Source organism: Emydura macquarii, unplaced genomic scaffold (genome assembly GCF_026122565.2).
Source record: "Emydura macquarii macquarii isolate MOO-44397 ecotype Brisbane River unplaced genomic scaffold, CSIRO-AGI_Emac_v2 contig_1498, whole genome shotgun sequence".
In the NCBI taxonomy this organism is placed as follows: Eukaryota; Metazoa; Chordata; order Testudines; family Chelidae; genus Emydura; species Emydura macquarii.
In genome coordinates, this window is record NW_027131635.1 from 66,848 (window position 1) to 84,479 (window position 17,632).

A 17,632-nucleotide genomic window follows, 5' to 3' on the forward strand; every position below is an offset into this window, starting at 1 on the left:
GGTCCCTGACCCAAAGATTTAGATAAACACATTTTCTTTTTAAAAATATAAAAAAAAAAAATAAAAGAAGCAGAAAGTGGTGGGCAGTTTGGAAGGAATTCATAAAAAGACATATACTTTATTAAAGTGTCTGGAGGGATTGATTTATAAAAAAGACTGAAGTAAACATATGTAATCAAAGTTGTGCAAACCATTGTTGGAAATAACCAAACAGGTTGTCCCTGGGGTGGATCGGGGAGACGGAACCCTTTATTGCCTGCTCGTTCCACCTCGATGCCACAAGTGAGCAATGAGGGGGTTACTTTACAAACGTTTTATCCATAACAGTATGTAAATCTATACATTTTCAGCAACGCCCCATAGACCCTTATTTGGTTATATTGACACCTATAAAATGAATATTAACAACTACATGATGAATATAATTATACCCGCCCCTGTTTGTTGTTTAAAGAATTACCATACAGAGGTCAGGCACATTACCTTAACACGTATAAATTTTACACTAACATTCTTTGAAGAAAAGGTAAGCGCAGGAGTGGTGATAGTGATTTTATTAACCTCACTTCCAGCACAAATGGCCAGGAAGGAAGGAAAAGAAGAGAGACTCTAACTAGAATTCACACCAATTAACAGAAACAAGGTTTGCCCGTGCCTTGACCCCGTTCCCTGTAGCTTAGGCCTCACAACTTGTCCAGCTTTTAACTCTTTACTCTCCTACAACCATGACTAAAAGGAGATGTATAATGATGTCTAGAAATATTGAAAGTATATGAACACCTAAGAGGGAAATGGGTTATTCGGGGTGGTGTGAGGTTGTAGACCTAGGTGTAAATGGAGAGAGTTAAGGTAAACAACGTTTTCTCAAGATAAGTGGTGGAAATGCCTCCACAAAAATCATTTGAAATTAGACTGAATAAAGGACTAGACAGAATCCTACATTAAATGTACAAAAGTATAAATTCCAGTTTGCAATCGATAGAAAAATACTGCATTGACCGTGTTTCTGTGTGTGTGTATGGGAGGGAGGAAAGGGGGGAAGGGTCTCTTTTTCACCAAGGAAGGGAAGCAATCTCCAGTCCCAAGTCCCTTTTCATCTTCTTTACTGTTTACAACAAAGGGAACAAACAAAAATGAGAAAAATAACAACTGAAAATGTTGGTCATAATCCCCAAAGACTTCTCTCCCTCAACGAGTCAGAGGGAAAGAGGACTCCCAGCCCCCTGTAACTCTTCTGGACCCAGAACTACATGCCATAGTCCAAGTGCAGTGAGATAGAGGCTTTGTTCTTGCAAAACACACAGTTATTCTGTTATTAGATCATGATGATTGCTGTTGTGGTTCCTTAGTACAAATATCAGTTTCCATCAAATACTATTGTTCATCACAGTTTACTAAATCCAACCTTTTTATCCCAGAGTGCATCAGAAATGAGTGAGCACACAGTGACATATGTAGACTTGAAATTTCACACTTCTTCTGAGCAGCAGAAGAAACAGAGATTGAAGAACAGCAAGGCCAAAGGTGTGGTATGTTTCTAAACATCTGAGAACATCTCTGCTGTTACTGATATTTTATTGCGTGTGTTAAATCTTTTCTGTGAGCTGTACATATTTACCAGACTTTATCTACTTATATTTCGCCTTTTTCTTCATTCTCAGGCACAGTTATTTTAGTAATTTATCAACATCTTTCAGCCACTGAAATGCCCCTATAATGGCATACAAAGTACCATGTTCTCTCTGGTTTGCCTGATTGTGATAGTCAACATCATGAAGTCATGACTGATTCTTAACTGTCCATATTTACTTACCATCCCAGACCCTTAAACTCATTCCTGTTCAGCAAAGTATTTCCTGATCTATACAGGAATTCCAGTGAACATCAAAGAAATTGAGCAATTAGTTTTTTAGAAGATGATAATTAAATATGCTCTTTTTAAAAAAGAAGAAGAAGATGGTCTCCATCAAGAAGAGCATATTGCCAAGTGCCATGTTTCATTTTTACATCAATTGTAAATCAGACATTGTCTTCAATGACAGCAGGCTATAGCCTTAAATTAAGGATATAGCACTAACTATGTTGAATGAGTTTGTAAATTGTATTGTAGATCAGAGTTAAAGTTGTGTTAGAATCATAGAAATGTAGGGATGGAAGGGACCTTGAGAAGTCTTCAAGTTCAGCCATCTGCACTTAGGCAGGATCAAGTGAATCTAGATCATCCCTGACAGGTGTTTGTCCAACTGTTCTTTATTTGCTTCCAATGATGGGATCTCCATGACCTCCTTTGGAAGCCTATTTCAGAGCTTAACTATCTTATAGTAATAAAGTTTTTCTTAATATCTAATCTAAATCTCTCTTCCTGCAAATTAAGCCTTCTTGTCCTTCCTTCAGTAGACATGGAGAACAATTGATCACCCTCATCTTTATAACAACCCTTAAAATTCTTTTCTCAAGACTAGACATGCCCATTTTGTCACCCTTTCCCCACTGTTCAGATTTTCTAAACCTTTTATCAGTTTTGTTACTCTCCTCTGGACCCTTTCTAATATGTTCACATCCTTCCTAAATTGTGGTGTCCAGAATTGGACACAGTATTTCAGCTGGGGCCTCACCAGTGCTGAGTAGAGACGGACCATTATCTCCTGTGTCTTACATTCAACAATCTTGTTGATTCCCTCCCCATCATAGTTTTTTTTTTGCAGCTGTGTCACACTGATGACTCATATTCAGTTTGTGGACCACTGTTGCCCAAAGTGCTCACAACCCATATCCAGCTTGGTGTCATCTACAAATGTTATAAGTGTACTCTCTATTCTATTGTCCAAGCCATTAAAGAAAATATTAAATAGAACTGGACCCAGGACTGACCCCTGAGGGACCCCACTGGATACACCCTCCCAATTTGACAGAAAACAGTTGATAACTATTCCTTGAGTACAGTCTTTCAACCAGTTGTACACCCATCTTATTGTTATTCTATCTAAACCATGCTTCCCAATCATAATTTAGCTTATGTACCAATGATTCCAGTTCTTTCTGTTCATTCCTATACCCCTTGCTTATGTGTACTCACATCTAAAATGTTGATCCAGTTGCCCCACTGATTCCTTTCTTATTGCTCCTTTGACCCTATTGTAATTTTCCATGTCCCCTCCTCACAACATCTAACTCGCTGTTAAGGTCACCTTTTTATACTTACCTGTGGGCTTTTGTCACCTGCCCCCCTAGAACCTAGTTTAAAGCCTGCCCCACTAGGTTGGTGAGTCGATACGCAAATATGCTCTTCCCTTTCTTGGTCAGGTGGCCTCCATCTCTATCCAGAAGATCTTCTTCCCAGAACAGTGTCCCATGATCAAAGAAGCTGAAGGCCTGCTGTCGACACCATCTGTCCCGCCATGCATTCATCTCCAGGATGCCCGTCTCCCTGCCTGGTCCCTGACCCTCAACAGGGATGGTGGCCAAGAACACAACCTGCACCCCTGACTCCTTCACCCTCGCTCCCAGAGCCTTGTAGTCATGCTGATCTGCTCAGGATCAGACCTGGCAGTATCAGTAGTGCTCACATGGATGAGTAGCACAGGGTAGCGCTGAGGGGACAGATGAGCAATGGCAATCTTTCCATAATATCTCAGACACAGGCACCAGGCAGGCAGCATGTCCCCAGGACATCATGTCAGGTCAGCAGATGGATGCCTTCATTCCCCTCAGGAAGGAGTCCCTGATCACCAGCACCATTCATGTCCTCCTCTTGTATGTGATGGTAGTTAGCCTTCCAGATGTGGGGCAAATGGCTCCTCCTTCTCAGCCATTGGGATCTGCTCCTCGTCTCCTGTTGCCAGTACAGCATACTGGTTCTTGACCTTGATAGACAGGGGATCAGGGTGGGAGGTGGAGCATTGTCTACTGTCTAAAGTGGCCAACAACCTGTCACTTCCTCACAGAGCTGCCCATTCTTCCATTTCCTCTGTTGCTCTGTACTCCAGTAGATACATTATTTTAACTGGTGATTTCCATAACTTTTAATGCTTAGCTTTTTTAACTGTACTTTTCTGATTATATAGTATGTGCAAAGGTTATATTGCTCCTTTGAACGACTTTAAGTGTAAGTTAACAACACTTTTGAGCGGGATTCTAAATAGGAATCAGATATCAGAAAAATGTGATAAGATGCATCTGCTGTATTCACAGATGTTTGTTGATCCCATTATGCTGATAAGCTAATGAAGACCATTGTACTGTAGATCATAACCTTTTAATACAAAAATCCTGCCTTACATACTGCAATTACAGTTTTATACCCCTGTAGATTGTAATCAGATCTGTCCACCTTGTCAGTACACTGAATGAAATTCACTATTTCTATGCTATAATCCACTAGAAATAAATAATCAGGTGGTGACCTATAAGGAACTGAAATGTTGTCATAGTGCTTCTGAGCAGCAGAAGAGACAAAGGACTTTGAAGGCCCAGAGCAAAGGTACTGTTTGCTACAAGCTGCTGACTCCACACATAACACTATTTAACTATCTATAGCCTAATGCCATCCTTGAACTATATGGGACATGAAAAGAAAAACCCTGCATAAAGATGCAGGAAAAATTACAGGTTGGGTTTATGCCTAGTGTGAGGTTTAAAATTTTCTCCTTAATACTGCATTTCTCCCTTTTTTCTCTCTAAGGTTCTTCTGCTCCATCTCCTGTATGGAAGCTCGTTGCAGGGATTCTTGGGATCTTCTGCCTGGCTTTACTGATAGCAGGGGGTATCTTGGGTGCCAAAGGTAAGTATGAGCAGAGAAGAAACTAAAAGTCCAGTTAATTCTGTGCTGACCTCTTAAGTCAATTTTCTCCTTACGTGCCTAGCTTGGAAAATCACGTTTGTGCTTTGTAGTCATTTCAAACAACCACTGTTGTGACTAAAAGATTAGAAATCAGAATATTTTCATTTGTATTTTTTTCAGCATCTTCAGAGTCAGGATTTTTAGTCACATACAATTTTTATTTTTAATTTCAAGGTGCTTAATTTTAAATGAACATGTACTTGCTTTAAAACTGCCTGCTATGTTAATAGTAACATGGTAACATTATTAGAAATATATATCAGATGGCACAATTGTGCCCTTTGTGTTACTGAAAGGCACAATGCATTGATCTGTAAAACTATGATGAGATTTAGTTTTAAGCTGTCCATCATATAGTCATGTTTATTTTGACTTTCAGTTTTTCAGGTCTCTGATCCACCATGTGGACAGCTGGAAAACCTCACAAAAGAACCAGAAATTATCCAAGGTGAGAATGCAGACCTACCATAGGTTTTGAACAGGAATGATATAGGTCAATTTCCTTCAAAAAGCAACTCTTTCTTCTATATCCTTTACCTTTTGACTGAAACAATTTCAAATTGAATCCCCAACTCTGTAGCAGCACTGAGCAAGAATACACAGAGTATGACAGTTGGGGTTCATTAGAACATTGGTCTTCTCTGAAATGCTTACCAAAGAATCTCTCCATATCCTCACTAGACAAAATTCAGAGGTGAGCCTTAGGGAAGGTGAGGGAAGCTAAACTGATCTAAGTCACATGCATAAAGGTCACAGAGAGAAGTGTGGCAAGAAAAGCAGTCAGCGGGAGAGAAAAATAAACTGTAAAATAAATCAGTCGACGTCCCACTTTGCCTTACACTTTCTTCTGGATTCTCAGCATATTGGTTACACCATCTTACAGTCCCTGTCACTCCCATGTCAGCAGAGGTTAACCGCGATAGGAACCCTGAACTGAATTTTCTTTTTAAAGGATGGAAGTCTCTTTGCTCAGAACACTGGTTTCAATATGGAAAGAAATGTTACCACTTTTCTACTGAATACAAACCTTGGCTGGAGAGTCAAAAGACCTGCTCTTCTCTTGGCACCAGACTCCTTCAGATAGAAGACGGAAAAGAGTTGGTAGAGTATCTTCTTCTTTTTGAGAACTGCATGTTCAAATCTGCCAGTAGAAGATTTGTCAGTGAAAACAGGATTGGAGAGAATGAGATTTGGATGCATTTTGTATCTTGCTTTATTACATATTTTTCTTGAAGGCTAATTACCTCGCATGTTCCCCACTCCTGCCAGTATTAGAATTATAAGTAAATCCTAAATTAAAATCAAATACATTCCTGCGAGGCAGGAACCCAATGTTACCTGAACTTTACATATTCATATTCAAGGTGCTGCTATAACTGTAGTATAAGAAGGAGCTGTACATTGTGCTGGGCATATTCTCTTGCCTCAGAAGTGATCTATGGGAGATGATGTCTTCCAGACAAGAGAGTGAATAGAGATTAATCAACAATGAAGAAATGATTTAGTTGAAAGAACTAACAGAGTTTAAGGAAATGTAATTGCACCAGGTTCAGTGTCATAGGAATTAGTGCTCTGCACTTCTCTGCTAGAGATCAAGGTTGGACTCTCCTTTCTAGTCTTTTCACTGCCTGGGGTCAACGAAGACAGGGAATTCCTCAAGGAGGAGACAGTGCATCAATAGCGCAGGGCTGGCAAGTTCCAACAGAAATGTCCTCCGTCTCCTGAGGGTTTTGATTGAGATGAAGGTGTTAAAATGTGCTGAGGAATGGGGGGAGAGAGAGAATGTTTCTACAAAACCAAAACTTGCATTTTTGGAGAAAATGAAAAACACGATCAATTTGGTCCATGGAGTTGCTCCCACATGATGTTGCCTGAGCATATTGGGAATTGTTAATCACATAACCGTACCTGGTATCTATATACCTATGAAAGAAGCAGGGAGATGAATGTAAATGTATGAACTGGTTTTGTTCTTGCTCAGGATTTCATAAACCCACTGGCAAGTTCTCACTGGATAGGGTTATCACGTGACAAGACCTTCAGACCCTGGATGTGGAGGGATGGCACAGCTCTCTCCACTGATCGGTGAGTCCCAGATACTTCTAGAAATGTCTCATTTCTAAGAGGATTGTTTTACAGCATTTCTGTGTTGCCCAACATGAAGCCAAAGGACAGGGGAGATCCCAAGATCCTGAGCTCAGAAATGCTTGCAATAATGTGAGTCAGAAATTCTGTATGAACTAAATTACTCCTTATTCCAACCAGTATCCAGGAACTGTATGTAAGGAATGAAGAATTTTTTTCAGTATATGGATAAAATTGCACTTCTGTCTCATTTAGGGATGTAATCTGGATTTCCATTCTCTTTGTTCATTCTTACAATTGGCCATTTATGTGAAAACTGGATCTTTGATTCCTCAGGATTCATCTGCTATTGAAACTTAATTTTGATTTTCAAGAAGTAAATAGGAGTTTGTAAATGTCTTTTCTTATTACACATTAGTCACCAATGTTAAATATCGTTTGATTGACTGATTAGACTACTGAAGAATGATGCTGATCTTTTATATAACTAGATAGTTATTTAAGGACTTATACCACTCTTACCATCATGGTATGTGTGTACATGGAGGACATGACCGAAGTTCATTGACAGCATGGAGTGGAAAAATACCCCAGCATGGAATAGCAGGGAGTACAGCACATCATTACTGAAAAGTATTTTTACAACTCTGGAAGGGGCCTAAAATGGTATAAGCCAAAACCGAGGTGTATTAACTGAGACCTATAGGTAATACAACACCAGAAGTGGACTAGCAGAGGATGCTGGAGGTCAGAGCTGAGAATGAAGTGGGACGCAGGACTGAAAAATGGAGACAAGAGGTTTTGTGTCATGGCAGAAGTGCAATTCTAGAGTTATTCAGAAAGTTTACATAGCATCTGGGACACTACTCCTGCCTAGCCAATGCAATTATTCCCTCATATTAATAAACACCAAATGTATTGATCTATCTTTCAATAATGTTCTCTCTGCTTCTCCACAATTGTTCTGTTATTAATAAAACTATCTGGCAAAGCCAGATGTTAGGGCTCCGCCACCCTGTCCCATCTCAGTTCCCACACCCACTTCACTGGAAAGCAACAATCCAGAGTGCAATCTGCAGGCTCTCTGTGAAGGGTTTATTGAGGGTTACAGTGCCAAGCTTAAAACCATAACCGTATCTCCAAGCCCTTCACACCAGTTGGGCTTATTCCTCTATATGCTGGTGGAGTTTCCCCCTTCCCCCCCCATCCTAATTCTGTACACCCACAGAACTCCCCCTTTCCCTGACCATAGTTCCGTATGCTGAAGAAGCCCCCTCTTCCCCTCCTTCTTCTTGATAGCCTTAATTACACCTGTAGGCGCCCCCTGCCCCTGGTACCATCCTTTTCAATATGTGGTCATGTTCCATTTTGTGAGATCTGGGTCTAAGGGCTTTATTACAACCCCTTTTATATGTCGTGGGAGGGGCAAGGAGCAGTGTCACATCTTGGCCATGGTCAATTAATGGCCCTATGTTTATGTTTCTTTTTAACACCTCCCTTCACATTCCTTGCTAGCCAAGCCACTTGCTTAGCTTTTCTCTGGCCTCTGTTTTGAAGAGGAGTCAGAGCTTTCCCTCATTTGTGCATTCATAGATCACACCTTCACTACGCCTTGAAGCATTCTAACTACATCCCTTATCTTTTCCACAGTAATAAAGAAAACCCATCTAATTGCTGGCAGGCAAAAGGAACACAGTATGTCTTTGTTCTTTGCTTACATGTGTATTTTAAAGAGCTTAGCTCTCAGGCAGGCAAACAGGCCCCAATAGCAGGCCCAGAACACCATCTAAGGCAGATACACAGGCCTGAATACTTACTTAGTTTCCAGAGTTATTAGGCACCTCAGAAAAAACTAAAGTAGTGATGTAGATACATCTACAGTGACTGGAAATAACTCTTCTCCTCCCCCATTATAGGTTTCCAGTAAAGAAAGGATACGTGGATGGGGACTGTGCAGTTGTCAGAGGTGGAGAGTTCTTCTCCGATGATTGCAAAGATGCCAAGCGCTATATCTGTGAGCAGGCAGCTCGTTTCCTGAAACCTGACAAATGAGCACACAGTGGAGCTTGGAAACCATGAGAACGTTATGCTGGGCAACCGCAAACACAGCAACAAATATCCTCTTATAAATTCTACTGCACTTGACTTTCTCTTTTTGGAGGCTGCGTTAAAACTATAAAAATTCAATATACTGTGTTGTGATCACACGGTGTTGATGAGTCAATGCCAGAAGGAGCTGGGACTCAGCCATTCAGATTAAATAACAAATGTTTAAATATGAGAGTTCACATCCCTTAAGGACTTTCACCAAAGGACTTTCACTCCTATCTGTCCAAATGGCTGTTCTTTTGCTTATGATTCAGAGAGACATTATTCCAAAGTACAAATTGGTTCAATGTCTGGTAAAAATAATTTACAAATAATTCTTACCTGTGCTACTGGTAATAATAATTCTCTAGAGATTGCTAGAACTGAAAGAATTTTTAAAATATCTAATTCAGTTGTTTCCTTTTCACTTATTTTGTTACACTTCATTCAAACACAGAAAAAGATCATGGACAAATAAATTCAAATACACGGACACAGTGGTCACATTAAAAATATATTTTTGGGGAAATCAGTTTAAAGTGTTGTTTAAAAGTTCAGTAGGATGGACTGAAATGCATATCAATGGGAATGAAGTTCCATGTCACAGGACGCACCACAGCAAAATCCTAATTATCTGCCTTGCATACTTTCTCCGTTTCATTTTGTGTCTGTTGCCATGTTATCTAAGACATGATGGTGGTGGGATTCTTAAAGGTCTTGTTTCATCAGAGTAAAAATACCCATCAGGGTGGGCTGAAGAAGGAGCTCTGAAAAACTCAATAGGGATAGTTTAATGACAGCCTCTTATAAAATAGTCAGAAAATGAAAAATATATAATGCAATATGTAATATGAACCCAACCTCTCAAACCACTAAGCAGAACTATAGGTGCATCAAGAACAAGTTGAGATCTGTTTAGAAGTTCTTCTACTCATAAGGATAGAAATTGTTGCTCTCATAATAATGATGTAAGCAGGGTCTGAATGAGCTCTCCCCTGACAGCTAGCGGAGCAGGGAAAAAGACTTCAGGACCAGACTGTATTTACATGAACACGCCCACCCTGACTAGGGATCCAGTAGACAGGCTGTGTTGACAGTTAAAGTGACCAAGTTTGGCTGGTGTTGGGTTACAAATCACTTTACAAATTCACTTCATTTGAATGCAGGAGTAATGAGATGTTGTTATCCTTGTTGTATGGGTAAAGGGCAGCAGAACTGTGCTCAGCTTGTCCTGATTGAGGGAGTCACCTTCAACTGAACTGAACAAGCTAGGCAGGAGGCTTGTATGCCAGACCCCTGTGAAAGATAGAGGGGGTGGGGACAGGTGTTTCTGCAGGGCTTCTGCCCAAGAGCCCTAGGCATGGTTTAACCTGCCCCTTCCCACTGTTCAAAGATAGAGCTAATTAAGGTTCCATTGGGAGTCGTTTGCTTTGTTAAGTGATCACTTGTGATGGGACAGTGTTTCTGCCCAGCCAGCTTTAACAATGACATTCCCCCACTGAGAGCTGAAAATCACGGAGAACTGGGAGGAACTTCAAGAGGTCATCGTTGAGCAGCACGTGGCAGCAGAAGGTGACAGTGTTAATTGGTGACATCTGGCAGGGCACCCAGCAGAGCAAAGCAACCAGCTGGGCTGCCGGTGAAGTAGCTAGGTGCCTTCTTCCCCCTCCCCACCACAACCGAGGTGGGAGGTGAACCCTGCAGCTGCACCCTGGAACTCTGGGTCTGCACTGACTAAGGACAACAACTGTGAGTGGGGTGCTGTGTGGGGACGGGCACAATAAAGGAACTTTTGCTTGCTGCACTTAAGAACCTGAGGCAGAAGGAAACTGCCCAAAGTACTCTGGAGTGGGTGTTTTGCTCATGATTTGCCTGTGAATCCTGCTTATGACATTTTCCCCTGTTAATGCTGGGTCACTTTCCCCCTTTTATTAAGAGTTTCTTTCCTACACTCAATGTGTGTGAGAAGGGAAGTATTGTTTCTAGATGCGCCCAAGAGTGGTGTGTAATTGTCCCAGGTTACTGGGCAGGGGCTTGAGCCAGTTTTGTGTGTTGTTGAAAAGGAACCCCTAGGTATTGAACCCCGCCTTTATTGCTGCTGACTCCAACTGGCAGAAGGGTTACAGTATAATTAAAGGTGCACATGTAAAAATTGCAAAACTATGTGTAGCGGGGCGGGAAACCCACTTTTATACCTATTTAATGCAAGGATGGCCATGGTCAAAAGTGATGCCAAGATTCTTAACCTCATCTCTGAATGACCCCTTTGCAATACATGTCATGACAGAAGAAGAATTTGAGGACAAAGTGTCTCTGACATAAGCGTCTGAGAAGGCCTCTATCCCTCAGGCTGAGCTTTCAGGATCCACTGCGAGGAATTTGTCCAATACTCTAATTCCAGCACCGTGTGCTTGGGACAGAGATGTCCTTGTTCCACAAGATGGTCCTGCTGCTCACGACACAGTCACCTCACCCTTGTCTGCACTGGAGAAATGAACCATGATAGGATCCCCGTGGTCCCTCTAGTATGTTTATTATCTTGTGCCCATTCACAAAAGCACATTAAACGTACGACAAATGTCAGATGAAGTAAACTTACTTTCAGCAATGTTTAATGCTGTGATCTTGGTGGCTGTTGGGAGTTGTGTTGGGAATAGGTGAGGTACCAAGAAACCATTGTAATTGGAAGGGTTTACAAGAATGATATTGTGCATGCATGAATCAGTATGGCTAGAGTGGATGCTCTTAAACCAATCCTAGCCTACCCATTGAGTAACAAACAGTTCAGTTCTCTAGTGTGAAAACAGCCTGGTGCAAATTAGAGCAGCCTGAGGTCTGTGAGATGTTGTGTGTGAATAATTGACCTGCTACTCTCAGCTGGACCATAGCCAGCTTCTGGCAAGGTGAGGTAAGCAGGTTAGCAGCATCAGTTGCACCTTGAAAACTCTGCACTATGGAAAAGGATATCAATTACTCTAGCAGGGTGAAGGTGGGGTTCTCTGAACTCCCAAGTCCAACTGTTCATTGTTTACTGTCTTGTTCCCCAGTTAGCAGCACTTGGGGGATCTCTCTGAGGCAACCGCAAATGGACCCAGGTCAGTGCCTCCTCGTCCCTTCCCATTGCAAGAGATGAGGATCTGTCAGGAAAGAAGGCCAGTCTCTCAGACAGCCCGAAGATACTCAGTTCTAAGAGTTTAGTCATCCACATTGGCGCTTCAAAGGGTTTACCGTCTTCTCCTCTTCCTGGAGTGTATTACCTCGCTGATACTCAGGACGGCTTTGGGAGCAGTGTGTCTTGTGACTGACTCCTCCTCAGCTGGATTATCTCTGCTACCTGCAGCCTCTGGGTAGAGCATCTTCCTATTCACCACCCCTCCCTGTGGTAAAGTCCCCTTTTCGAGCTCCTCCTTCAGGCTGAAAAAGTCTTGCAGGTGTGTCCTGCTTGCGTGGAACAGGCCCAAAGAGCTGGTTGGTCTCCTGCATATCAGTAGGAGGGTGTGTCCCTTCACATGGGGCTTTCTGGTGTGTTTGTTTGCTGTGTATTTCTATATGAAATCTCAGCATCTACGGAAGTAGCGAAAACGCTACAGAAAGGCCCTAGAAACTGAGAGTTTTTGATGAGAGCATAAGATGATAACATATTAACATAAGAATGGCCATACTTGGTCAGACAATGATCTGTCTAGCCCAGTATCCTGTCTTCCAACAGTGGCTAATGCTAGGTGCTTCAGGGTGAATGAACAGAACAGGCAATTTTTGAGTGATCTGTCCCCTGTTGTCCACTCCCAGGTTCTGTCATTCAGAGGCTAGGGACACCCTGGCAATGGAATTGAATAGCCATTGATGGCCCTATCCTTCAGGACCTTATCTAATTCTTTTTGAACCCCATTATAGTTTTTGGCTTTCACAGCTTCTCCGACAATGCGTTCCACAGGTTGACAGTGCGTTGTGTGGAAAACTACTTCCTTTTGTTTGTTTTAAACCTGCTACCTATTCATTTTATTGGGTGACTCCTAGTTCTTATGTTACGTGAAGGAGTAAATAACACTTCTTTATTCACTTTCTCCACAGAATTCATAATAGCATATTGGGCTGCATTAGTAGGAGCATTGCCAGCAGATTATGGAAAGTGATTATTCCCCTCTATTCGGCATTGGTGAGGCCGCATTTAGAATATTGTGTCCAGTTTTGGGCCTCCCACTATCTATCGCTTGAGGTAAATTGTAGGGATTATATCCTTTTTAGAGGCCTTCATCAAGTAGGAAGAAAATCCAACTCTTGAGTATATTGCTTTCTATCCAATGGAGAGCAGTAGGGCAACGTACACAAGTATTGACATTAAATAACATTAAATAATATGAGATTGCATCACACCCATCCACCAGATATATGATGAGTCTATGAATGTGTTTTCTTTTCAAGGAAGTGAATGTAACCTTTGTCCGGGGACTGGAGGCTGCATGGAGAATTTTGTTACCACTTTCCCACAAAATGGAAAACTTGGCAAGTAGAAGCGTGTGTAGACTAGAACCCAAGTCAGCACAGTGTGAGGAGGACGATAGTCCCACAGTAACACCAGGAAGCCACACAGAGCTACATCAAGGGAGCACTCTGGAGAGTAGGTGCTGCAGGAAGTACCATCCAAGAAGCAGAGTGGCAGTACCCTGCATCCCCACTGGTTGGCCAAGTGCTCCTACTTAACCTGAGGGCTTGCCCTGGGAAGTTGTCTGGGCAAAGACACAGGTTTTGACCTACTGCAAGGCCAGATTTTGCCCTGTCTCCTCGTCTCTGACTCCAGCCTGACTCTGACCCTAATTCCTGTCTCTCGATTCTAACCTGGAACAGACTCTGATCTCCAGTCTCTGATCCTGGCATGATTCTGACTCTGACTCTTGTTTACAGGACCTGCAGTTGGGATTTCTCCAACTCTTGCCTGGTGGTCAGACCTCAACCCAGCTGTGACCGATAAGTCAGACCACCTATGCCCTAGTTCCTTACAGCAAGGGAATGAAGATTATTGCATTTCTTTGGGCTCCAGTCTTAAGATAGAAAAGAAGAAAGAACCGGTAATCTCTTACTCTGCAGTTTCCAGAACCAATCTCAGCATTTTTGGGCAAGGCTGCAAGACAATTTTTTCCCACAGCCCTATGCCCCAAACATTACAGATTCCTGTGCCCCATAATCACACCAGCGTGTAAAGAGCCAACCCAAGGATTTGAAGTGCTTAGCAAAATGATTCTTTATTACCCCCAAATATAACTAACTCTCACAGTGTGTGTAACGAGACAAGGACAGATATTGTGCACTAGTGAAAGGCAGGAAAAGAAATTCTAAACCTGTTGGTTCCTGAAGCCAAAACCACTTGAAATCAATGGAAAGACTTGCATTGACTTCAGTGTGCTTTGGATTAGACCCCAAACTGGCAAAGGCATCCTGTGTAAAGGATCCATTAGCACAAAAAGGAGAAAGTGCCTCATATTTCTCCGCAACTCCTGGACCTCACTAAGGAACAGCAACAGAGTCTGAGGGTAATCCCATCCAGTTTCTTCAGTTGGATGGGTGGTGGCTGTCCTGAGGAGAGTGACCCCAGAGGGAAAGAAAAGAGTTCAATTGTGTCATGCTGTCTGGAATGGATCAATAAAGTTAATCAGAGTATTATCCACCAACACTGTGTCCAGTGTTCAACCTTTTTAGACTTCTCCCCTATCCCATAGGGGGGCTGTCTATCACGAGTCTAACAGAGTAACCTAGACTAATTGGAGGATTGGGCCAAAAGAAATATGATGAGGTTCAATAAGGACAAGTGCAGAGTTTTGCACTTAGGACGGAAGAATCCCATGCACAGCTACAGACTGGGGACCGATTGGCTAGGCAGCAGTTCTGCAGAAAGGGACCTGGGGGTTACAATCGACAAGAAGCTGAATATGAGTCAACAGTGTACTCTTATTGCCAAGAAGGCTAATGGCATATTGGGCTGCATTTGTAGGAGCATTGCCAGTAGATCGAAGGAAGTGATTATTCCCTGTATTCAGCACTGGTGAAATCACATTTGGAGTATTATGTCCAATTTTGGACTCTCCGCTACAAAAAGGATGTGGCCAAATTGGAGATAGTCCAGCAGAGAGCAATAGGGGGGGTGGAGCACATGATTTATGAGGAGATGCTGAGGGAAATGGCTTGTTTTAGTCAGCAAAAGAGAAAAATGAGAGGGGATTTGATAGCAGCCTTTAATACCTGAAAAGGGATTCGAAGTAGGATGGAACAAGGCTGTTCTCAGTGGTGGCAGATAACATAACTAGGAGCAGTTGTCTCAAGTTGCAGTGGGGGAGGTCTAGGCTGTCTATTAGGAAAAACTTTTTCACTAGGAGGGTGGTGAAGCACTGGAATGGGTTACCTAAGAAGGTGGTGGAATCTCCATCCTTAGAGGTTTTTAAGATGCGGCTTCACAAAGCCCTGGCTGGGATGATTTAGTTGGGGTTGGTGCTGCTTTGAGCCAGGGTTGGACTAGATGATCTCCTGAGGTCCTTCCAACCCTAATCTTCTGTGATTCTATGACTGTCCACAGCCCAACTTGATAGTGCAATGGTGGACAACACGAAGAGCGCATCCAGTTTTTTCCTGCTCTTGACTCATTTGCATTCATTCCCTGAGGGAGCTTCATGAGAGACAAAAGCCCTCCCCACAGAACTGCATCCTGGAGCAAACACAAATGCTCCAGTATATGAATATATAAGGATGGTAATTTGTGAATCTCTTTTGTCTGAAAGAAAGGGAAAGTTTGAGAGGAGAAAATGGAAAAATCAGAGAGAGAAATCGGGAACAGTGGGTCACAGGCAGTCTGACCCAGTGGTCAGAGCAAGAGTCAGGTGTTGGGTCATCTCAGATACTGGAAGGTCAGAGTCTGATGCAAGCCAGAGGCCAAAACTGAGAGTGAGGTGTCAGGCAGGGTCATGTTATCAGATCAGTATCTGTCAGTAGGAGCAGGGGAAGCAGTCCTGAGCAGGGAGAACCAGTTGCATGGATAATATCCTGTTCCTGTGCTTGGATTAAATAGGGGCTGGGGACCAATCAGGACTGCCAGTGTTCCACTAATCAGATCCCAGTACCGGAGTCTTCTGTCAGAGTTCAGCTGCTATTCCGACTGCTGTTATCAGGTTGCTGTGTGAGAAATCAGGATTGCCGAGTGCCAAGGAGCCCTGTGGACTATGTTCATGACCCCTGGTCCCTACCAAAGGATCCAGAAAAGAGATAATGCACAAATGTTTGGTTATAATTTAGCAAAGACTGGGGATTGTTTTTCTTGTACCAAAACCACTTCATTGCCTTCCAGAGAATTGAAGTGGCTTGGCCATAGTCCACAGGTGCGTGGTAAAGTCAGGAAGAGCACTCAGGTCTCCACTGGGTGACATTTGCCTCCCCGGTAAGTCAAGTTGGGCATGGAAGAGACCACAGTCTAGACCCTGATCTCATTTATATCAGCATAAATAGGGAGTGAATGTATTAACTTCAGTGGAATTACTGTTGTGTCAGTTATTCTGGTGTAAACTCTTCAAATGAGTTTTCACTAGAGTTTTCACCAAAGAATTTTGTCCCACGTTTTAAGAAGTGCAGAGACACTAGCTGATCATTGGTTGCTTAGACAACCCGGTTTAATAAATTCAATATTTAACTGACCTCAAATAGGTTAAAAGTAACACCCTAGGCCGCGCCTAAAACCTCAAAGAGAAAAGTTCCTATGAGCGCTTTGTGCAGAGTCAGCGCACTTCAAACTAACAGAGTGAGAACTTCCTGTGTAGTTTCAGATGGAGCATTGAAGAGTGAATACATCTTCCCCTCTCATCTCCTGTTGTCCCTCTCCTTACAAGGCAGTGGGAGGGTGATATTAGACTATCTCTTTTGATCCCCAAGGATTTTCATGAAGGACAAAAACATCGCGGCACTGCAAAGTCTAGTTCCTCTCCTCCAGCCTCTTATCAAACAGCTACAAAGGTATGAGTTCCACATTCCTCAGGGGAGCTTCGTTGTTAGAGCACATAGTTGTTATAAGAGGTATAGTTTATTATTTCAGTATAATTCAAGAACTGAGTGACGTTATTCTCAAATAGACATATTCTGCAACCTTTACAATATATTTCTTCTGATTAAAATTTAAGAGACACAGTATGAAATATAGTACCATTCCATTATTATTATTTGTATTAAGTGATATGAAAGGATTTATTATCTTAGGCAAACCTGAATTAAAATTCTACATTTCCGTATTTTATTAATCTCTGGTGCAGTATATAAACTATATAACTGTATATCACAAAGAAGATCAGTATACAGTGTGGAAAACTAGAGATATGATACCTTGATTTTTAGTAAGGAGTTTAACAGTGTTTCTCAAGATATCTTACTTAGCCAATTAATTCAAATAGTCTTAGATGAAAACATTATCACTGAATTAAAAACTGGTTGAAGTACCATGAAAAAAGTGTAGTAATAAATGGAAATAGACTGAGTTTAGTGGCAGTTTTGACTTTTTTATTTATCATCTTCATAAATAGTCTGGGAACTGGAGTAAATAGCTTCTTAATGTAAAATAAATTCATGTCATGTAATTCTCAGATGATTCTA

At 42.0% G+C, this 17,632-nt stretch overlaps 1 protein-coding gene across 1 annotated transcript; it reads left to right on the forward strand.

The window, feature by feature from the left end:
- Positions 1-1,430: 1,430 nt before the first annotated feature.
- Positions 1,431-8,977, forward strand: LOC137157430 (natural killer cells antigen CD94-like). Its single transcript, XM_067554679.1, has 7 exons — positions 1,431-1,524; positions 4,382-4,480; positions 4,682-4,780; positions 5,220-5,288; positions 5,793-5,941; positions 6,822-6,925; positions 8,842-8,977. The coding sequence occupies exons 1-7, from the start codon at positions 1,431-1,433 to the stop codon at positions 8,975-8,977; spliced, it is 750 nt and encodes a 249-aa protein (XP_067410780.1).
- Positions 8,978-17,632: the final 8,655 nt, after the last annotated feature.